Genomic DNA, 24,155 nt, shown 5'->3' with positions numbered 1-24,155 from the left:
TAGGCATCTTTCTATGATTCATAATGGAAACTGCAAACGTAGATAGCTCAGATTCAGAGCATTGGTCATCATGTCCTTCAAGCCTTTTCTCATTGATCAGGAATGGCAGAATTTAAACACTTGATTACCAGCTGTTGACATGGGATAGGAAAAGAATCTGAAAAACACTTAGTGGGCAGAAAATTGTAATGAAACTTGGTGATAGCACTTAAAAATTCAGATGTTCTTTATCTTTTTCCCACTGCTAAGAATCTCTTATAAGTATACCTGTGGCGGATTCATTTTGATATTTGGCAAAACTAATACAATTTGTAAAGTTTAAAAATAAAATTAAAAAAAGATATTTACGTAAGAATGTGCCAGAAGTTAGGTCTGAGGGTGTCCACTGTGGCCTTGTTAATTATGCACATAAGGCTAGATTTCCAAATACGACCCTGTGGAATTCTCCAGGCAAAAATACTGCGGTGGATTGCCATTCCCTTCTCCAGGGGATCTTCCCAATCCAGGGATCGAATGCAGGTCTCCTGCATTGCAGGCAGATTCTTTACCATCTGAGCCACCAGGAAAGCTCAGATATAGCACAGTGTATATAATAGCACTTCTATGTAAGTTTAAAAAGGTTGCGCATAGAAAAATACAAGTGTGTACTCTGTGTATAACATTTTCTCTGGAGGGATAGGCTCTTAACAGTAGTTTAAAGAGAGACACAGAACGTACTGAACAACACAGAGCTCAGCCACATGTTCTGTGATGACCTAGAGGAGAGGGATGGAGGGAGGTTCCATGCATATACAAGCAGGAAGCTGTATATGTATACATATAATTGATTCAGACGGAGGGAGGTTCAAGCAGGAGGCTGTATATGTATACACATAATTGATTCAGATGGAGGGAGGTTCAAGCAGGAGGCTGTATATGTATACACATAATTGATTCAGATGGAGGGAGGTTCAAGCAGGAGGCTGTATATGTATACACATAATTGATTCAGATGGAGGGAGGTTCAAGCAGGAGGCTGTATATGTATACACATAACTGATTCACTTTGTCATACAGCAGAAACTAACACAACGTTGTACAGCAATTATCCTCCAGTTAAAAAATATAAGTAAAGAAATAAAAAGAGACACTGAGTGGGAAGTAGTCAGGATGGGGAGATAGACTTTGACTTTTCAATTTATTCCTTTTTTTGTATATACATATATTACTTTCATTTAGTCCAAAGGGATAATCTAGACAGGGTGATTTATTGGATCTTAAAAAGCCTAATGAGTTCTATATATTGTAAGGAACCATTAAAATTATAATAGTCTCATGGATTTTTGTTATGTTACTTCCCTGAATCTTTGAATAGATACATTAAATAAAGGCATCTACAGTTCTCTGAAATGTAGTGGGATTTATTCACAGCTTAAAAAGTCACTGTCCAATATCCTAGCATTTATTTGAACAGTGTCACCATTTCTTGCTTGCTTAAAATTTGCTAAAAGGATCCTTTTCTTTTTCCTTTTTTTTTTTTTTTTTACAATTTGATCAGTATGTGTTTCTTCCTAGCCCCATCCCATTCCCCCCCAAAATCGGATTTTTTACCTCATCCAGACAGGAAGTTCAGAACCGTGGCACCTGCTGGTGATGTTTGGGCTGCAGGTGGCTCAGATGGTAAAGAATCTGCCTATAGAGCAGGAGACGTAAGAGACGTGAGTTTGATCCCTAGGTCGGGCAGATCCCCTGGAGAAGGAAATGGCTACCCACTCCAGTGTTCTTGCCTGGCAAATCCCATGGACAGAGGAGCCTGGCAGGCTATGGTCCAGAGGGTCGAAGAGAGTCAGACATGACTGAAGTGGCCTAGCACGTACCCACACTGCAGAAGACCCGAGTTTGATTCCCGGGTCGGGAAGATCCCCTGGAAAAGGGAATGGCAACCCACTCCAGTGTTCTTGCCTGGAGAATTCCATGGCCAGAAGAGCCTGGTGGACTACAGTCCATGGGGTCACGAAGTGTGGGACACAACTGAGCGACCATCACTTTTACTTTTTAACAAGGCTGTCATGGATCTCACAGGGTTACACAGCGTGATTCGTTTGACTCGTCTCAAGACAGAACCCAGAAGGCCGTTTTTCCTCCTCGACTTGAAATTCCAGCCCATGCCTCCTTAATGTATGGGTTTGGCCGAGTTAATTCCGTTTCCTGGGCTTCCCGCCAGACTGGCTCCTGAGCTGAGGACCCAGAACCAGAGTAAGGGCACAGGAATCTCTGGGAGCCACTCTAGCAGCCGCCCATGCTGTGTTCGACACTAACTGCTCCTCCCTCTGGCTTTGTCTCGCTCCTCTGGGCATCCCAGAAGCCCTGGATCACTTACTCCTTTCTCTGTTCTAATTCTTCAATCCAAGGCCAAGGCTCATCCATCCCACCCCGGCTTTTAGTATTTAATAACAGCACTGATGAGCCAGGGTGGGGAAACTCCCCTCTTTCACTTGTTATATGCCTTTGAAAATCTCTCAAAGCCATTCGCAGAGAATTTGGGAAAATGTTAGCCCTTAAAGGGAAATTAAATTTCCTCTGAAACCCACAGAGTTTAAGGTTCTATCAGGAACCTAGGTAAGTTTTAAGAACAAACATTCTGCCTGGAAGATTTGTTTGAGGTGCTCTATGTAAGCAGGCCTACTGCCTATGAGGACTTCATCAATTTCTCCAGGTATCAGCCTTTCCTAGTGGCTCAGTCAAAATCTGCTTGCAGTGCAGGAGAGCTGGGTTTGATCCCTGGGTTGGGAACATCCCCTGGAGAAGGGAATGGCAGTTCGCTCCAGTATTCTTGCCTGCAGAATTCCATGGACAGAGGAGCCTGGCAAGCTACAGTCCATGGGGCCCCAAGAGTCAGACACAGACAGCGATTAAACCACCACCGCCAAATGGATGGGAGGTTCTGTCACAGCTGTTTGGTGGGAACAGAAGATGCAGGAGGTTCAGAGACTCAGACATAAGCTCAGGAGGATATGGAGGAGGAGGTCTGTGTTTGTTCTCTGGAGGAGCCTAACTTTCTCTTTGACTGTTTCCAATGCTTTTCTGTCCAGAGCTCAAAAACCAGGAGCCTGGGGCAGCCCAGAAGTCTGGTGCCTGGCTCCTTCCCCAGAAATGTATTGGAGTGGGATCTGTCCTGGGTGTTTACCCCGAACGCCCTGTTCTGAGCTTGTCTTTTCTGAGAAGACTGAAGTCAAGTGCTTCTCAAGAGGATTTGTAAAGTGCTCTCTCATGTAAGAAGTCTGTTCTGAAGTCAACAGAGGTCCAGTTTGAAGTGGGGGTGAAATACTGGGAAAATGTATTAAATTACTTAGTCTTAGGATTTTTTTGAAGTTCTGAGGAATTTATACACATACATGTGCATGTTATGTGTATAAGAGAATGGATAGTCACTCACTAATAGACTGTTCAGTTCTCTTATACACTCGACATACACGCCTATGTGTATAAATTCTTCAGAATTAAAAAAAAATCCTAACAAGTATGTGTGCCTGTTACGTGTATAAGAGAACAAATAATCACTGGTAAGGTGTTCAGTTGGGCTTCCCAGCAGCACAGCAGCAAAGACTTCACTTGCCAATGCAGGACTTGCAAGATACGTGGGTTCGATCACTGAGTCAGGAGGATCCCTGGAGTAGGAAATGGCAACCCACTCCAATGTTCTTGCCCGGAAAAGTCCATGGACAGAGGAGCCTGGCGGGGCTAGAGTCCAGGGGATTACAAAAAGCCGGACACACACACACACACTCACACACTCACACGCACTCACACTCACTCTTAAACGTAGAGGCCATTAGGCTGAAGAAGCTCTCAGGCCATGGTGGGGCTGGAAACCAAACCCTCTGCCTGCACATGCCTCAAGGTTAAGACAGAAACCTAAGGGCAGCCGCTCGCAAATAAGCAGCCGGAGTCTGAGCGCCAGCGAGTCAGCAGTACCCTTGCTCAGCCTCTGCCTGCTCCCGGGGAGTCTCCCCGGCTCCCGTCAGCGGAGCACTCCTGGCCACTTCCGGTTCCCTCCTGCTCGGTTGGAATCCACTTTTGCTGAAATAAACTTCACAAAGTTTAGTATACTTCAGTTTATCCTTTCACAGGAGTTTCTTCAAAGGGTGATGAGCCATTTCCTCTCTTCGTCCTTCCCTTATGTTCCTTCACACCTGCCAGATGTGTCCTCGGGGACTCGACTGTCACCCCGAAGACGGACATTCAAGCATCCTTTTGAAAAAAATCAGTCTCTCTCATTCTTTTATTGAGGATAATTGTTTTGGGGTTCAATCCCTGGGTCAGGAGGATTCTTTGGAGCAGGAAACGGCACCCAACTCCAGTATTTTTGCCTGGAGGATTCCATGGGCAGAGGAGCCCGATGGGCTGCAGAGAGCCTGACACCACTGAGCGCGCACACACGTAATTGCCTCACAGGGTTGTGTTAGTTTCTGCTGTACAAGGAAGTGAATCAGTTCTATGTACCCAGATACGCGCTCCCTCTTGGACTTCCTTCCCACCCCCATCCCACGCTCCAGGTCAGCGCAGAGCCCCGCGCTGAGCTCCCGGTGGTCTACGGCAGCTTCCCACTAGCTAGCTTCTTCGCGCGTGGCGGTGTTTATACGTCAGTCCTCCTGCCCCAGTTCGTCTCACCCTCCCCTTGCCCCTCTGTGTCCCCATCGTCTGTTCTCTGCGTCTGTATCTCTATTCCTGCCCTGCAGACAGGCTCCTCTGTACCATTTTTCTAGATTTCACATGTATGCATTGTAATTATAGCTGCTAAGTCACTTCAGTCGTGTCCGACTCTGTGTGACCCCATAGACGGCAGCCCACCAGGCTCCCTCGTCCCTGGGATTCTCCAGGCAAAAACACTGGAGTGGGTTGCCATTTCCTTCTCCAGTGCATGAAAGTGAAAAGTGAAAGTGAAGTCGCTCAGTCATGCCCAACCTTCAGCAACCACATGGACTGCAGCTCACCAGGCTCCTCCGTCCATGGGATTTTCCAGGCAAGAGTACTGGAGTGGGGTGCCATTACCCTCTCCGATATATAATAATATATAATATAGTAATATTATATATTATTATAATAATATAAAATATCACATATATGTTTTTCCCTTTCTGACCTACTTCACTCTGTATGACAGACTCTGGTCCATCCACATCCACCACAAATGACCCAACTTCATTTCCTCTTATGGCCATCACTTTTAATTTTTTTCATTTTTCTCAAATAACCTAAATTTAGGCAAACCTAATATGTAGAAACACATGGCATCACCGACTCAATGGATGTGAGCTTGAACAAGCTCCGGGAGTTGGTGATGGACAGGGAGGTGTGACATGCTGTCATCCATGGGGTTGCAAAGAGCTGGACACGACAGAGTGGCTGAACTGGACTAAATACATAGAGTGGGAGGGGAGATTTGCAAAGTATGAAGAGTACATATTAATTCTCTTACTGAGAGCTCTTTCTATTGATAATGCTTCCAAAATGCTGAAGTATTCTAACCGCTGTAAGCTGGTGTGGGGCCTCCAGCCACCACTCTGCAGATCCCTGGGTTGTGAAGGCCCCGTGGGGGTTGACGTGAGTTTATTCTGCTCACAGCTCAACTTCTGCACGCTGTCTTTGTCAACTCAGGCCAGCACCGTCTTGTGTACTATTTCTCTGTCTCAGCATTGAAGTAGAGTGTTGAAGATCCCACGTTAGCAACTACTTGTAGTTTTGCCTTATAGAATATGTTGTATAAATCATACTGGGGAAGTGGTGAGTGGTAGTCAAATTCACCAACTTGCTCTTTGGTGTGTCCTGCTGGAGACAATGAAGACTGAATGGTCTTTCCCTGGGACATCAATCCTAGCAGTCATCCTGATTTATGATTTAAAAAAATACACTGTCTTGGAATCCCATCCATGAGGGCATACTCTTTGAGATAGTGTTTCCCTAATGAGGATGAATCCATGCCGAGCCGAGCATTCTTCTGAGTCCTTTCGTGCACTTTTCATTTGAAAGACACAGCTGGTTCACAGTTAGTCTGCACCAAAATGAGAGGAGTCAGCTGGACCTCAGAAATACTGTGCAAGTTATTTTTTAAACCTAAGCCAAGTTACCCAGTTTGGGGGTTTTAGTTTTGAGGTTTTTTTAACTTGTTAATATGTGGGGCGGGGTAGGGAGTATAAAACTTAACAAGAAATAAAGATAATCATTTTAGTTAATGTGCAATTGAACAGAATACAATTAATTACATGAAGTTGAAAATGGCCCAGAAAATTCAAGATAAATCTCTGAATTCTTACTTTTTTCCCCAAACTTCCAATGTGTGTTAATGTTTTGGCTCCATCTGGATGACCTTCAGGTATCTCAGATTCAGCCTGTCCAGAAGTCAGCTCCTGATCTCCTCTCGCAGACCTCCACTGTGCTCATCCTCTTGGTCTCTGGTGTACTCCCCAAGCTTGAGCCATTCTGTTCTCCCTTCTGTCCAACCTTACAGCAAGTCAGCCACTGTGTCCTATTGACTCCTTGCTCCTCTCTCCACCCAGCACCCTGTATTAGTCCCAAGCCTTCATCATCTCTCCCCAACAAATCCTGCTTGCTGGTGCCTCCTCTGGTCTACAGTATACAGTCACACTCTGGCTTGTAACATATACAGTCCCTCCTGAGTCATCCTCACCCAGATTCAGCCCCATCCCCACCAGCTACTTTCACACAAAGTCCTTTCACAGCTCCATGCCCACCTTTGAACCAGTCGCCCCTGCCTTCTCTACTGGGCAAGCCACTGATTCATCATTTAAGACTTAGCAAATGTGGCCTTCTTTAGGGATGTTCCATCTGATTTCTGCCTAACTGAGTTAGTTACTGTGTCCCCATCAGTTCAGTTCAGTTCAGTCACTCAGTCATGTCCAACTCTTTGCGACCCCATGAATCACAGCACACCAGGCCTCCCTGTCCCTCACCAACTCCCGGAGTTCACTCAGACTCACGTCCATCCAGTTGGTGATGCCATCCAGCCATCTCATCCTCTGTTGTCCCCTTCTCCTCCTGCCCCCAATCCCTCCCAGCATCAGAGTCTTTTCCAGTGAGTCAACTCTTTGCATGAAGTGGCCAAAGTACTGGAGTTTCAGCTTTAGCATCATTCCTTCCAAAGAACACCCAGGGCTGATCTTCTTTAGAATGGACTGGTAGCTGTCATCAATACCTCTCTTGTGTAGGGTAATTACCTGCTTGTCTTTATTTCTCCCTAGAGACAGTGATCTCATCAAGGGCATGAGCTCTGTCTTAATTGTGTGTTTCTAGCAATCAGTCAAATGCTTGTTCATTTGGAGGATCTTCTATGTTTGCTGAATGAATGAATGAATTGAACTTATGCCCTGAGATGTGGTAATAACATGTACTAAATAATTGAGGCATTTAACCTCATTCAAGAGTACTGGGCTTCAGTAGATACCCAGGAGTCTGTTTTAACCCTTGAACCTGCGCAGTCTTTTCTCTACGTGCCTTGCCTTCTGTACGCCTCCACATGCATTAATGATCCCTCTTACTTTCCTGCCACTCCACACACACACATGTGACTTCACCATTTTCACTGTTGTATATCCCCTCTATTAACAGCCTTCCCTCACTGCTAGCAGAATGTTGACTTGCACCCCCCAGATACTCCGTCTCAACCTGTCCTGTGCTTTGTCCTCAGGCCTGGTGTCAGGACGCCCACCATTCAGGACACCGTCATCTAACCATGATGCTGGTTAGAGTTCTACTATTAAAAGCAATGGAGCCCTTTACTCTCTAACAATCCCACGATCACCACCCCGGACAGATAATCTTATTAGACGGTGGATCCCACCGTGGCCTTTTGGGCCGGCTGCTCTGTGTTGCCCGTGCAGCAGGCAGCTTGAAGCCCCAGATTCTCGCAGCCTCCCCGCAGACAAAGCAACAGGAAACCCAGGCGGCGGAAGCCGAACCAGTTCTCCACCAGCCGCGCAGCTGAGCGGAGCCCTGGGGGTGGGTGATCAGGGGAAAGTCAGCACTGGGGGTGGCTTGGCGGGACTGGCCTGGAAGTGTTCCTTCCTCTAGGTGAGGTGGGAGAGGGGAACCGAGTATACTCAAGGTGGGGGAGAGCTTAGCTGCCCACCGATCCTCCTGTTCCAAGTAAGCGCAACAAATTCATCAGGTGACCGGAGGATGAAGTTTGATGAGATTTGGAGTTGGGATTCCCTTGAGGCAGAAAACAGTCCACGGGAGAGCCCCTTTGAAAATCACCCACAGAGTGAGAAGTAGTTGCTTGTTAATATTAGAAGATATTTACCAGGTAGTAGGGCTTCCCGGGTGGCTCAGTTGTGAAGAACCCACCTGCCAATACAGGAGACATGAGAGACGCAGGTTCGATCCCTGGGTCGGGAAGATCCCCTGGAGGAAGGCATGGCAACCCACTCCAGTAATCTTGGCTTAGAAAATCCCCATGGATAGAGGAGCCTGGTGGGCTACAGTCCATAGGGTCGTGAAGAGTCAGACACGACTGCAGCAACTTAGCCAGCACCGTGTAGTCAGTGAAGGAAATCCGCTTTCTTCCTCTCCTCCATCACACACTTGTTTGTTTTGTGGGCTCACTTTTGAAATCAGGGCACCAGGTGCTGCTCTTCTGTGGGCATTATTCTATTTCTCTTTGACATTCTTTGGACACCTGGAAGATTGGGAAGAGCTTTGATGTCCTTTTTTATAATAGAGCCCTGGGAAATCACTTAAGAAAGATTTATGTTAAGCAGAGCGTTAGCATCCATAAGAAGCTCATTTTACCTGTGCTTTCCTAACATTTCCTAAATGTTTAGAAGTTCGGGTTTAATCATATGGTTCATTCAGTGCCACGATTTCCTTAATCCCGTGCTTAGTAGATTGATAACCGCTTGAGCAAAATTAAATCTGCAGTCGGTTGGCCCCGCCTCTGAGCTCCACTGCTAAGAGTCCTTTCCTTTCCCTGGAGAGCTTTGTTCACCACCCCTCAGCACTGACCATGGACACAGCACCTTGCCTGGAAGCCACAGAAGTGCTGTGTTAAGTCAAAGTGATAGAAGTAGAACTTCAAGGGTGTTGGGAGCCTGAGGGGGGAGGGGAGCTTTATGAAAGTGAAAACGGAGTCACCGAGAATGGTCGTGGCCGTGCTGAAAGCGTGGAGGGCGCCATATGGTGTTGCATTAAGATCTGCATGCAGTGTGCTGCTGGTTGGGTGAGAGCCTTGGTCTGTCTTGAAGTGGAGGCAGTGGCTCCTGTTTACTGCCAGAGGGCTGGAGAGCTGGCTGCAGTGGGTGCCACAGGGGAGAAAGGGGGACCAACGAGTAAAAATGGCCTTGAGATCGAGGGGAAATGTGACACCACTACTCACTGCCCCACCTTGGAACTTGGACACGGTAATGTCTTCAGAGGGCGGCAACAGGGCCCTTGAGATGGAGGCCAGCAGAGGGAAAGATGGATGTTTGCCACTTCCTCGTTCAGCCGCTCCACCCCGGCTTCACTTCTCAGGCCCCAACCCCAGGCATTCCTGGATTTGTAGATCGGTATCTGTATGCCACCACCAGTGCCTGGATATCTATAGATCTACATTGACAGATCCACCAAGTCATGTTTTTAGACACGAGCTAAAGAAGGCTGGGGTGCCAATGTCCATGCCCTTTTCCCAGCCGTATTTAGAATTTGTGTTAACCTAAAGTTGTGGAGACAGACTTGAAGGGAGACCTCCCCAACCTTGCTAACATGTAAGTACGAAAAGGCACGAATTGGATGGATATGGATGATGTCATTTCTACTGTGACATCATCTATAGACTCTTAGTGCCTTTGCTTTGCTTCCCTGGAGTGATCACAACATAAATTACTTGTCTTGTTTGACTTCCTTGTTCACCAAAGTTGAGCAGATTGTGGCCGTTTTCAACGCTTCTACCAGACAAAAAGCTTGGGACCATTTCTCGAAAGCTCAGCGCAAGAACATAGACATTTGGCGAAAGCACTCTGAGGTTGGTGATTTTATTATTACTTTCTAACCACCGTCACACAGCTGGATTGGCAGGGAAGAGTGTGGCTACAGCCATGATGGTTTCTGTTACAGCGGGCAGTCCACCGGCCCGTGTCCTGTCTCACTGTCAGCCCCACATCCAGCTCAGATTGGTCCCCTGGTCCATAAAAGCAGCTGACCTGATGCTTGGAGGACGGAGAGCTTTTCTTTCCTGCAGAGAAAAGCATCTCTCCCATTCATAGGAAAGAGCTCGGAAATAAGCCCTTGGCGTAATCGTTGTGCCGAAAAAGTGTAACGTAAAATAGAAAACTGGTCTTGACTGAGTTGTTTTTTTCCAGTGTTCTGCGGCACCATGGTTCCATTTGCCCCTTGGCTAGAAAGGGCAAGTGTGCCTTTCAGCCACGTCTTCTCATCTTAAGCAGTGCTGTAGTCTCCTGTGCCAGCCGAGGGGCCCCGTCAGATCCCTCCCCAGAGCAGATGTCCCCAGGTAGTGAATGTCCTGGCTAGCACTGCCCACCTTTCTGCATCAGTGCATGTGTGAAGTGTGAGTATCTACCCCGAGGCAAGGGCTCAGACCTCGACCTTCCCTGCCACCTACAAGAACCAGAATGTGTCATGAGTCATTACCTGTCCAGCTGTTATTTTTAACCCTGCAGTGTAGTGTTCGCTTTGAACCTGTAATTTGAAAGTAAGTATACTGTCTTTGTTTGCTTCTTCCTTTTTTTTTATTTAACGAGAGAATGTCTTTCATTTGGATGCTTCTCCATCTCTAGCATGTTAATATTAAAGCTCTCTAAATGATAACCCCCTCCTTCCAAATCCCAAACTTATAGAAGGTAAGGTTTATTTATTTAATGATTTTGGCTACACTTGGAAAATAAGTGTTTTATGTAGAGTTTGAGGAACCACAAAGTGCCGGGGAATCAGTCATCTGGGTAGCATTTTAAGTGCCCATTAACTAATGCTAAATTACAGTTGAATACCAGTGGCGCTGGATGTAGCATCCACATGCATACCAAATGAATCCTTTATTATCACTGTTATTATGGTGAATACTGAATGACTTCACAATAATGGGACACTTAAAACGCTAGTGCAATTTATTATGAAGAAGGACATTTTTTATTTTGTTCACAAATTCGGAGAATGTGGCTGGTGACTGATACAATTCTGTTCCTCTGCCCAGGATGATGGATAAGGAGGAGGTGGGGTTTCTCTTTAATGTTGGGGAAAAGGGGGACAGAAAACCAACAGGAGCTCATCTCAGGCCCTCGCAGACACTGACTGACTCAGGATCCATGTCAGTGTTGATTTTCAGGAGGAAAGAGTCCCGGAAATCAGTGATGAAATATCCAAGATGAGTGTTCTGAGACACTCATTGGAATCCACAAAGCACGATTCAGGTGTGGGAATGATCTGCCTATGAATTGTTTGCTTTTTTGGCTTCACACAAAACCAGACATACTAGGAGAAATGTTAAGAGAAGGGCAGGTGGCTTAACTCTGGATAAATCCAGACCTACCAAATCTGGCATTAATACGTGAGTGTCAGCAACTCATTGATCCATCAGGCTTCCTGCCATGTCTGATCCTGCTCCCCTAGCCCCGCCGCCGCCTCCTGTGCAGGGCCATCCTCTCCTTTGCTGAACGGGACACACAAAGGGTTCTGGCTTTGTCCCAAGGAACCCTGCTTGCTTCACTCCCTCCCGGGAGGCAGAAACGGAAGCAGTCCAGAGAGATGCTCCTGGAAAGGGTCTTTGCATCTCCTTGCCGCTCCCACCGCCTCTTTTGATACACCAGGAGATAGAATTCTAAATTACCTTTGATTTTCTCTCCTCCGTGTCGCCTAACTGATTAAATACCAGTTGGCAGTTTAACATTGTGGATGATTTCTCAGTTGCATATAAGCTTGATAATTGGCTTGATTTTTTCCACGTTCCCGTGAACAGCATCTGTTAATTATCGGCAACACCTTTACAGATTTATTAGAGTGTACTAGTGATTTACTGCTGAACCAGAGGCACCCTGTGGAAACACCCACCGCTTTTTGTTCCCCCTTCAATTTTTTTTTCCTTTCCATCACCCTTCCGAGAACAGCTACTGTATGACAGTTTGTCATTAATTGTAAAGACTAAACAACAGACCCTTTCAGCCTCCTTTATTCTTTCCACCTGAAGTTTCTTTGTTTCGAGTATTTTCAGGCCACCTCCTGGGGAAGTGGGCTCCTTGTCAGTGGAAAGATTAGCTGTCCACAATCTAAAAACCTCCCCACTAATCACATGTGACAACCACCTCTGAGCTCCGATGGTGTTATTAAGGCGGAATTGGAACCTCTCTCTGCTGGGTGGCACGGTCAAATAAGGGAACACTGCCTTCATCCTGTGCCGCTCAGGACTGCCCGGTGACGGGTGGTCCTGTCCCAGGGACGTCCCTTCTACCTCTCCTTCTCCCTGTCTTGTGACTTCCCTGTTTCTGCAGTAGTGGTTCCTGGGGTTCAGAGCTGACCGTGCGAGTGTGATTGGCAAAACATAATTCCCCATCCATCGTGCTTCAGTTAAAATGTGTGCATTATGGAGAGAGGAGAATTGAGAGGACCTATAACAGAATAATACAGACACATCCATCCATTGAAAGGGCACTTTGCGTTTAAAGTCATGCCACTGACACGTTAGTGCTGTGATTTAGTTTTATTGTGAGTCATAGAGTCATTTATTATAAAGTGAAATTATTTTAACTGTTTGACTTTTATTTAGAGACCTTGGTTTAAATGGGGAGAAAAATAATAATGCAACCCTGCTCTTATTTTTTTTTCCCTCTTTAAGACCAGAACATATAAGACAACAGAATAGATAAGAATTTACAAATATATAATATCCAGCTTGATGCAAAATAGTAATATAGTAATTTAATGTAAACCATTACAGTGTCCTGATTTTTAGGCACAGTAGTAAACAATTTATTATCTAAGTCTTTATTTTCGAAAATGAATTTTAACATAACACTTTTCCATTCAAACAGCCTTGTATTACTACTATCTCGTTTATGTGTGAGTAGACTGAGACTCAAAGAAATTAAATGCCTTGATTACAGTCACTTCTCTAGGAAACAGAGAAAGATACAATCCTTAGATCTTAAAGGGATGCTAAAACAACCATTACATCACAAACAATAAACCCCTGTGATAATGTGAAATGCCAGAAAAGAAGGCATCTGCTTTTATTTTGTCCTGGAACACCTTTGGATATCTGAAGTAAGTGTGTGTGTGTGTGTGTGTGTGTGTGTGTGTGTGAGAGAGAGAGAGAGAGATCACATGTGAGCACATACATACATGTGCAGGGACACTATTACGCATGAACTTAATTTTCAACTTAATGAACCAAATCTCACATGATGCTAAGAATGTCACATGCATTAACTTGTTTATCCTCAAAACTCTTATTGTTACACTATCTCAGTGAATGAATTGACCCTAAGAAAGATGAAGTATCCCCAAAGTGACCCCAGTGGTTCAGGGGTAGATGAGGCCTTTTTAAAAATCCTCCTGTGTGTATTTCTAATCACTAGCTGAGCCCCTCCTGCGTGCCATTCCTGGTAATAGACATTTCTGTGGGAGCCTCAAAACAGCCCTGCCTGGGTGGATGTTATTGCCCCCATTTTTACCAAAGAGGAAATTAAGACTCAAGAGATTGAATATCTTGCTTACAAGCCCTTGACTCACCTTTGGTGAGCAGGGGTTTCTCGCGAATCGGATGCCGAATCCCTCGGTCTGTCCGCACCACAGACCCCGCAGAACTCCCCTCTGGGTTAGGTGGGGCAGTGTTTGGGAGGTGAAGACATGTCTGTATCAGTCTTAATACCCCGAGAGACCGCTGAGAAAGCAGTGTCATGTGTCTGCAACTCTGACGCCCGTGGGTCCTCTGCTTCCAGGAACTTCGGAATGCTCAGAGTGAGCAGCTTATGGGCATCCGTCGCGAAGAAGAGATGGAAATGTCGGACGATGAGAACTGTGACAGCCCCACTAAAAAAATGAGAGTCGATGAATCAGGTAACGCTGATCACCACCGCACCCCTGTGAGCTGCCGTAATGATCTTCCTAATCTTAGCTGGGGCGTACATATCGGCAGGTGGTCACATCACTCACTTTTATTTGAGTTACGCTAAACTTTTCATCTTTGAGTGACTCTGCCTTTTATTAATAGAACTTGAAATTCCTTTTTGGAAACATAATGATTTAAATTGTCCCATTTGTTTCTTATGTGCCTGAGTCTGGGGCTGTTAAGACATTTTTTTTTCGGGGACATTTGCCTGTTCCCATAAAAATCCTCTTCCAGAGTGTGGCAGCCACTGCTGATGCTGAAATACAGATAAAATTTGGTTTCAGTCAGTGTACTTCTTTCATGGGAAATGTTTAATCCCTAAAGAAGGTTTCTAGCCTCCAAAGCAACATGCTTGGAGAATTAGATTTTTTTCCAATAAATTTTAGTTCCTAACCTATGATCAAAGGGATGGCCCTATTCAGTACCAAGAAAGGGGCATCAATCCTTGAGTTATAAAAAGGAGAGAGGCTTAGAGAAAACCTTGCTTTATATGCTCTGACTAATCTGAGAGGCCGACTTAAAACTCTTTTTCTCAAATTGTGTGTAATTCCCTCGGTGTTGTATCAATAAAAGCATGCAGGGGAAATGCTCACTCAGAGGTAGGAGACACCCAGGGAGACTGCTTGTCTGAGGGGAGGAGTGTTGCCTAAAGGGCCTGGGACAACCACCCTTGCCACCATTGCCAAAAAGGGGATAAAACAGTCCCCTCTCCCAGGCCTTTTAACAGGAAGACTCAGGTGACCAGGAACAATGGATTTTTATGAATTTGTTAGTAGAGGCCAAAATGAGGATTACAAAATGATCAGGTCATCAGGATTTCAAAGTTGTCAGTTAGGCTGCTTCTGTGCCTTGGCTGTTGTCAGGAGTGCTGCTATGAACGTAGGTTATGTGTATCTTTCTGAATTAGAGTTTTGTCCAGGTATATGCCTAGCAGTGGGATTGCTGGGTCATACAGTAGTTCTATTTTTAGTTTCCTGAGGGACTTCCAGGCTGTTCTCTACAGCGGTTGTTCCAGCTTATATTCCCACCAACAGTGTCGGGGGGTTCCCTTTTCCCCATATCCTCTCCAGTGTGTATTGTTCGTAAACTTTTTTAATGATGGCTGTTCTGATCGGTGTTTTGATTTGCATTTCTCTAACAGTGATACTGAGCATCTTCTCATGTGCCTACTTGCCATGTGTACGTCGTCTTTGGAAAAATGTCTATTAAGGTCTTCTGTCCATTTTTAAATAGGGTTGGTTGTTTTCTGTTGTTGTTTATTTGTATGAGCTATTTGTATATTTTGGAGATTAAGCCTTTGCCAGTCACATCTTATTTTCTTCCAGTCCGTAGATTGTCTCTTTGTCTTTTTTTTTTTTTTATGGTTTCCTTTACTGTGCAAAACCTTGTAAGTTTGATTAGGTCCCATGTATTAATTTTTTTTAATTTCTATTGCCTTGGGAGACTGACCTAAGAAAATATTGGTATGATTTAGGTCAGAGAATGATTTTCCTGTTTTCTCTTCTAGAAGTTCTGTGTTGTCATGTCTTGTGTTTAAGTCTTTAAACCATTTTGAGTTTACTTTTGTGCATGACATGAGCGTGTGTTCTAATGTCGTCGATCTACATGCAGTTGTACAGCTTTCTCAGCACCATTTGATGAAGTTACTGTCTTTTCCCCATTGTATATTCTTAGTTCCTTTGACAGAGAGTAATTGACCGTAGGTGTGTGGATTTACTTCTGGACTCTGTTCTATTCCATTGGTCAGTATGTCTGTTGTTGTTCAGATAACCACACTGTTTTGATTACTGCAGCTTTGTAGTATTTTCTGAAGTCTGGGAGAGTTATGCCTCCTGGAGACAACCTAAGTGTCCATCGACACACGAATGGATAAAGAGGATGTGGTGCATATACACAATGGAATACTACTCAGCCATAGAAAAGAGTGAAATAATGCCATTTGCAGCAACATGGATGCAGCTAGAGATTATCATACTAAGTGAAGTGAGTCAGAGAAAGCACGGTATCATTTATATGTGGAGTCTAAAATATGGCAAAATGAACCTGTCCACAAAACAGAGATAGGCTCACAGACACGGAGAATAGACTTGTTGTTGCCAAAGGGCAGCGGGGGAAGGAGAGGGATGGACTAGGAATTCGGGATTGGCAAATGTAAGCTATTACATTTAGACCAGATAAACAGCAAGGTCCTACTGCACAGCACAGGCAACTATAATAAGTCCAGTCTCCTGGGATACATAGTGGAAAAGAATGTGTGTGTATAACTGAATCACAGCAGAGAGTGGCACGGCAATGTAAATCAACTATACTTCTATTTTTTAAACTAATTAATTAAAAAAAAATTTTAAGCTGTCAGAACACTCTGTTTCTGCAGTGCTTTAGGAGAGAATACCTGAAGCATATGATGATCACAAGAAAAAGCTCCTGCACAGAAGTATACAGAGGGGAGTTTCGTTTCCTTAGAGCAGTGGTTCTTGAAAACATTGTTCCCCAGTCCAGCAATATTAGCATCACCTAGGACCTTATTCAAAATGTTAACTTCTTGGGTCTTACTCAGGACTTACTGAGTCAGAAACTCCAGGGGATGGAAGAGGAGGGTTGTGAGATCCAAAAATCTGTGATTTAAAAAAGCCTGTGGGGAATCCCAATGCAGGCTCAAGTTTGAGAGCCAGGCCTTAGAAAATTTCCCTTTCATCCTCAAATTCCATTCATTTAAATCTTTTAAAGCCTAGCGTAAAAGCAGGCACCACAGCGCTGTGTTTTGAAGCCATATATCTTTTGTCTGGAAAATGAACCAAACACTTATGTGACACATGTAATGTCTCTTATTAAACTGATGTCACGTTTCTCAGGACTGCTCGATTATTGGGTTTGGATTTGCTTATGTGAGGAAAGCACCTTCTGCACAGCATTTCTATTCTGCACACTTTCATATATCAGAAGAAGAGAGTGAGTTTGGGTGTGATTTTTCTTAAATTCAACAAGCTCTTCCAATAAATTAGTAATTTTTTTTCTCAAAAAAGGCTTTCATCATTTTTGAAGTTTCTAGATGTGGGGCAAGTTTGCACAAAACTCGGATCCTTAACAACCTTATAAGGTAGGTAGAGAAGAAAAGACTAGGCTCAATCAGGAATTCTGATTGAAACTGTAAGTTTTTTTTCCTATTTGAGGGGTGGTGACATTTCTTTTTAAACAACCTACCAATTTCTCAAGTAAGAAATATGTATAATTTCATAGCCTACTCGGGAGCAGACAAGAATAATAATAAGCCACAGAGAAAAATCTTACAGACTGTGGTAGTAAGCATGTTCCTATAGAATGACCTGCAATCTCTGCTCGAGAAGAATCCGCGAGATACCAAGGACCTCTCTTCTCAGTCAGGACCACAAAGATGCTCCCAGGAGGTTTGACCGAAGACCCCTTCCCAGACTGCTATGACTTTTTTCCCCCAGGCACCTCATAAGAGCCTGAAATAGGACCTGAACTTGCAGAATGTTCTCTAGGCTTGTTCCTTTGGTCAGCAGAATTAATGAACTCAACCAGTACATGATCCACACCAGGTGCCAAGAGCAGAGATGAAAGAACCAGAGAGCAAATGCCAGGCCCTGAGGAGTTCAGAGTCTTTCTTGTGCTTTTCCAAACGAGATGGACCAGAGAACGTGGCCTGTGGTTTATGGGGAAAGTGCAAGACTGATGAGATGGAAGGAAAAGCCATCCTTGTTCCACCGGGCCCTCAAGACCCTGCCAAAAGGCAGGTGGTGGTTCTCTCAGCCCTGCCTATTCCGGGGGCACAGCCTGAGAGCAGGAATCCCCTTGATCTTTGGCCAAGCCTCAGACAAAAGATCCCTGTGAACTACTGAAAGTGGGTCAGGTCCAGCTGCCTGAGCCGCAGCCTGAGGGAAACAGGTCTTTCAGAGGCATCTCTTTAGGTAACAGGCCACTCATTTTTTTTTTTTTTAGGTACAAATTTGCATGTCTAGTCACCTCTTAGCAGGTGTCTTCAGAGGCTGAAGGGAAATTGCCAGACTCATGATAGAAGTAAGCTTCTGCATCTTTTGCAGTGATTCCCGACCTTTTTGACACCAGAGGCTGGATTCATGGAAGAGAATTTTTCCATGGACTGAGGGGTGGGCGTACCGTTTCAGGATGATTCAAGCACATTGCATGTATTGTGCACTTTATTTCTATTATTATTACATCAGCTCCACCTCAGGTCATCAGGCATCAGATCCCAGAGGTTGGGGTTCCCTGCTCCAAGGAATCCTCTGGCCCTTCCTCTTCTCTGAAATCTTGAGATTTTGCCTCAGACCTTTCTGGCAGCAGCTGACCCAGAAATTCTTAGAAATGCCAGGGAGGAATCCCCTCCTGGGAGCCTCCTACCAGCCCTGCTGTCCCAGAACAAAAACCCAACCTCCACAGGTTTTATTTCTGATGGGGAGAGAATGGACTTTGGTTTTCAGAAAAGGAAGGATTTCTATGATACCTTGAGTTTAATCTTTTCCTTTAATCACAGTTTTTCAGGCCATCTCTGCTCTTCTGATCAAGAAGAGTGCTTCCTTGTACTTTGGCTGTTGACCGCTCCTGGTAATCTACAGAGTGTCTTTGGCCAGAGTTTGCCCAGACCAGCTGTCCCTTCCAGATCACTCTGGGCAGGCTGGTCACTGAAGCTCAGCAGGTGACTCTTAAAGAGGGGAAAGGGGGTTGCCGGAGCCAAACTGAAATGCTAATGAAAATGAAAATGAGTTTTGTTAATACATTTGAAAATCAAGACAGACGAATCAAAAGCGTTCGTTCAGGAAGACTGGCATCCTGCTCCAAAACCCCTGAAGATAATTTCTGATAAAAATTCAAATGTATTGTTGCACAGTCTGTCTCCTGCTGCAATCAAGCCAAACTTTTGAAGCCAAGTCTATTCCTACTTCTCTCCCTCTCTCCCGCCCACTCCCTCTCCCTCCCTCTCCCCGGTTTGCTTCTCCCTCCCCCTTTCTCCTTCCTCCCTCCAGATCACCAGTGGAGGGGGCGCAGGAGTGCACTGGAAGGAAGGGAAGGAGTGAGGAAGTCTGTCCTAAAGCGTAAGGCCTCCTTTGGCAGAACCTGATCAGCATCAGTGTTGAGAGAGTTCAGTGAGTCAGTGCGCCTTGGGAAGCCCATCCAGCTAGCACATGACAAGTAACTCAGTGGCTGTTAACTTTGCCTCTTATCTTAATCCTCCTCCAACACCTGGTACTGGGCCTTTCACCAAGTAAGTGCTCAATAAACGTTGGTTGACTTCAGTCTTCTTCCTGTCTGTTTTGGATGGTGCCGTCCCGTAAGTCAACCAGAGGATGGTAGCCCTAAGAACACTTGCTCCGGTTAAACTGCAACGTCAGGCATTAAGTGGCGTGTTCAAACAGGGATGGTTGATTTCTCCGCAACGTTCAGAACTTTTGCATACCCGGAATTCCCATGCCACATGCTGAAGAGGCCATGAACCAGAGTTGAAACTCAGTGTTAACCTAGTGATCAGCAAGCATCTGTCAGTCACCTTCTTGTGTTCAAGGCACTATGGACCCAGGAGTACGGGGAGAGTTCAGACACAGTCTACCTTGCCCTCCAGGCTATAAGATACTTTTTGAAGAGAAATATGAACATTTTTTTTAAGTTAATAGAAACGCAGTGCCTGAAGCCAAATATGTTTTAGGCCATTAATTTAAATTCCATATAAAACAAAATGAGCATCGCTTCCAGTGTGTGTACCTCACGCAGTATTTGGTGAGTATACATTATATGTTGAACACAGATTTGAGAAAAGTAAAACTAAAACAGCCCTTGCTTAATACACAACCCTTAAACCATTTCATTATGTACAGACACTCTTGGATTTTAACTACACCTCATTTAAACTCGGAGTTCTTTGTAGGGACCAATACTCTTAATTATGAAGAGTGTTGTCCAGGTTGTCGATTTTCCATGGAGACTCAACCACAGCATAGATACAGACTTCTTTTTAATTCCAATAAGAAGTTAAACAAGGATTTTTGACAACTGAGTCACGTTAGGGACTCATAATTGGGTCATCAGTATTCAGTATGTCTAAAGTTTCATATACAGCCGGAAGTCAGGTTAAAAGATTAATAATCATAAAGCTCTCTGGCTATCCCTGATCTCTTTGAACACCAGGACTGCCTTCATTTTTCTGATTCAGTTTATTTCCTGGAAGGAAGTGCTTTTGAGAGCCATAAAGGAGACCCAACAGAGGCATTCCAATTAGACACCAGCCCCAGAGGCTCACCTAAGGTGTTTGTAGACTTCCTGTCTTCACATGCGATGGTATCCCAAAAGAGAGATAAGAATGGTGATGTGTGTCCATCAGTCGCCACCGAGTTAAACATGAGCATTTTATTACCACAACTGAATGTCTTCTGGGACCTCCAGGGCCAGACAAGGAGATGTGATCAGCTACAATTACATGTCTTCAAGATGAGGAAATCAGTCTTCAGAAGTGTGCTGAGCAGCCAGCTTCGCTCCTAATCTCTTGACATGGAGCTTCATTTGCAAGCAGTCCAGGTTTTTCCTCTGTTTCTTCCTTTGTATTTTAATCTTGCTAATCTTGCCAAAGGAAATCAAATCAATGTTTATTTGGGGCAGATTTTTCAGTTCCCTGGTGATTTCACATGCAGCTGCAGTTCTCATCTCATGATGGATGTATTTCTGAAAAGTGTATAAATCATTCTTTACCTTTTATATGTAAGAGGTGTGCGTCGTGCGTGCTAAGTCGCTTCTGTCGTGTCCAACTCTGTGCGACCCTGTGGACTGTAGCCCTCCAGGCTCCTCTGTCCATGGGATTCTCCAGGCAAGAATACTGGAGTGGGTTGCCATGCCCTCCTCCAGAGGATCTTCCTCACCCAGGGGTCAAACCCACATCTCTTGTATCCCCTGCATTGGCAGGTGGGTTCTTTACCACTGCTGCCACCCGGAAAGTCCCAGCCCTGTGGTGGAGGGTTGCTTGTCACAGCAACACACCTGTCCCACCAGACCGTGCTTATCTGTTGTGTAAATTCACATTTGGAGCTTCAACTCTCTTTAAGCCAAATCCCTTTATAATCTTGTTTTTCTGTAGCACACAACAATGCCGTATTCCCAATATTGCTCTCATATATGCACAAATTTTCCATAATCGTGTGTTTCGTGTCGAATCAGTTCATGTTGCTGAAATTGTGCTGTGTCTCAGAGACCATGGATTTTTCCCTAATGCTTCAGCCACTTAGCTGTGTGGCCCCTCCAGAGAACCTAGGCGAGCCCTGGCGGAGAGTCTCTGGCCATCCCCGCCTGGTCCATCCTAGCTTGGAGCCCAGCGGGTTCTCTGCTTGGTTTCCTGGGTGACAGCCCAGCACGTGCTTCTAGCCCCGCTGCATTTGCTCTCTGAAACCCTGGCTTCCTGCCTGGTGACTGGAGCCCCCAGAGTGTGGTGAAGAGCACCTGGGCGGATGGACAGATGGCAGGCAGTGGAGAAAAATGGGGAACTTACCAAGCAATGTTTAGGAAGGAAGAGGTGCAGAGACCTTGACCCAGAGGGAGTGTAGACAAGTGACCGGTGGGCAGCTTGAGGTCACAGCACAGCTGCCCCTGACCCGCCTGTGGTACTCAGATGCCTTTGAGCTGCCAGGAGCACTGCGATCTACATTACAGTTTATTGTGTTTTCTGGGCATTTCATTCTGATAAGGTTTGATTGCGGGATCATTACGTTGGGGAGTAGATTTAATCCTGTTTTCTTAGCAGGCTCTAAGGACACTGAGGGAATATTTATGTAATAAGATGCAAAGTTGCTATGGAAAGTACTATAGCAACCTAGCATCTTCCCAGAGCCAGGCAGCCACTTGTAACAGCAATCTAAATTTACATTTATTTTAGTGTCATTTTATCGACACTCTTAGTATCTCATTCTGACAGGATGTTAAAATATGTTTTCAGCTTGCATTTGAGCAAAATTAACACAGTGTTGTTGGAATTTAACTGGGGTTTGCACAACTTCTGGAAAAAAACAGCAGAGTATTTTCATGCGAGTTTAGATGACAGAATCTGGGTAAGTTTGTGACTCTTTCCTTTTTCTCTTCTAAATGTAAAAAAGAATTCTTTAGCAGCATTTATTCCTAATTTTTCCTCTTAGTTTGTAACTAAAAGTCGAAATTTCTGATTACAAAATGAGAATTATTCTTTTCAAACTTGAGGTAATGTTTCAAGTGCCCACCTATGTTTCTAGTTGGTGCTTATAGAAAATGCTTTTAGTAGATCAATCCATTGCCCTCCAGCAGGCTGTAGCACTTCAAAAATGAAATTACTTTTTATATAAATAATACTTGTTAATTTTTGAGAATCTAATTATTGCCAATAGTAAAAGATAAAACTGTGTTAATTATAACGCAACAAAAGACTTTAGTTTTTAATTCTGTTTCTTCTGCACAGCCTAACTATATAAGCATCTTTATATATATTTTTAAAGCTCAGAAACAATTCTCTATGATTTTGTTTTCAGTCAGATCAGTTTGTATGGCAAGTGAAGTTTTTTAAAGCTTTTTTTATATGTTAATTAAACAGAAAATATAGAGCAAATGCATGTGTATCCTTTCTGGGTCATAGACTCCTTCCTGTGAACCTTTTATGATTTAAAGCTGTAGTCTTTGAGGTGGTCAGAGTAGATACCTAAGGTTATTAAAGCTTGAAAATTGGGCCAGCCTTCCCCATAGCGTCTTTCAGGTCCCTTAAATGTGAGCATGGCGGAAAACCATACAGATATGTAGCTGGTTGGTCGTGGAAAGATAGCATCTATTGATTTTCTTCTCTACCTTTCCATCTGAAATCTTCAAGTGTGACTATACCACTGTTAAAGCAGGACATTGGCCAAAAGAATCGATACCAGACCATATTAAAACATATGCTACTACCAGCTTCTTAGCCCTAATGTACTGTTCGTGAACAGTATATTGGAATCCTCCTAATTCTTCCTAATTCTGTGCTTTTATACTGCATTGTTCAAGACAGCGATATGTAGTGAGTGTACCTTGACTTTTAACAGTGTTGCCCATAGGCTGCTTTCATTGCTGGTTTTGCTGGTTTTGCTGGTTTAATAAGAGAACAACAAAAAAAGTTTACATAAAGAGTTGCTTACATAGTTGTTTTATTGCGAGAAGGCCAAACACAAAGCAAAATTAGACTTCATCATATGATCAGAGTTAAGATTAATCTATCTCTATTCACTGAGTTTTATTTAAAAAACATCAAAAGAGGATTTAGTCAGTTACGTCAATAGGCTATGAGCATTAAGAAGGATATCCGGTGCTCTTATGCAGTACTTTGGTGTTTTTTCATTGATCTTGATATATTGTTACAAGAGAAGAAAGGAATGCATTTTATATGTAGACTAGTTATTCAAAAGAAGACCAAAGAGGGGCCAGGGAGGAACATGTGTCTGGAACCAGATCTAATGTGTACTCCGGATATATCCAAATATTGTCAAAATAAAGGAGGAGAACTCTGGGTTCCTCCCCACTTTGGCTAAGTACACATACAAAATTTACATGGAGAAATTCTTTAGACAAATTTGTAAATAATGTATTTCATGCCTAGTTATATACAGAAATCAATAAATGAATCACTAGACATTATAACTCAGAAAAAATCATGTGAACTGGTGAGAATATGCCGTAAAATAAAGATCTACATTTATCCAATGCTGCACAAGTGAGGTCCATTATAAGCAATCACCAAGTTGTTAGATTTATGGATAGGGAGTATGTAGACACGTATTCGGAGAAGGCAATGGCATCCCACTCCAGTACTTTTGCCTAGAGAATCCCATGGATGGAGGAGCCTGGTAGGCTGCAGTCCATGGGGTTGCGAAGAGTCGGACACGACTGAGCAACTTCACTTTCACTTTTCACTTTCATGCATTGGAGAAGGAAATGGCAACCCACTCCAGTGTTCTTGCCTGGAGAATCCCAGGGACGGGGGAGCCTGGTGGGCTGCCGTCTATGGGGTCGCACAGAGTCGGACACAACTGAAACGACTTAGCAGCAGCAGCAGCAT

General features: G+C 44.3%; 1 protein-coding gene across 10 annotated transcripts in view; it reads left to right on the top strand.

Moving 5' to 3' along the window:
- Nucleotides 1–24,155, top strand: part of ENOX1 (ecto-NOX disulfide-thiol exchanger 1) — a 513,658-nt gene that overhangs the window by 359,494 nt on the left and 130,009 nt on the right. For all 10 annotated transcript variants that reach the window (XM_086328859.1, XM_086328858.1, XM_086328857.1 and 7 more), the window contains 2 exons: nucleotides 9,891–9,997; nucleotides 13,923–14,040. In XM_086328859.1, coding sequence (XP_086184985.1) covers nucleotides 9,891–9,997; nucleotides 13,923–14,040 — 225 coding nt within the window. The remainder of the gene's footprint in view (nucleotides 1–9,890; nucleotides 9,998–13,922; nucleotides 14,041–24,155) is intronic.

Source organism: Bos grunniens, chromosome 12, assembly GCF_055505025.1.
Source record: "Bos grunniens cultivar Pamir isolate PY7600 chromosome 12, Bosgru_T2T1.0, whole genome shotgun sequence".
In the NCBI taxonomy this organism is placed as follows: domain Eukaryota; kingdom Metazoa; phylum Chordata; class Mammalia; order Artiodactyla; family Bovidae; genus Bos; species Bos grunniens.
The sequence above is the reverse complement of the archived record's forward strand: the minus strand, read 5'-3'. Positions and strand labels throughout refer to the sequence as shown.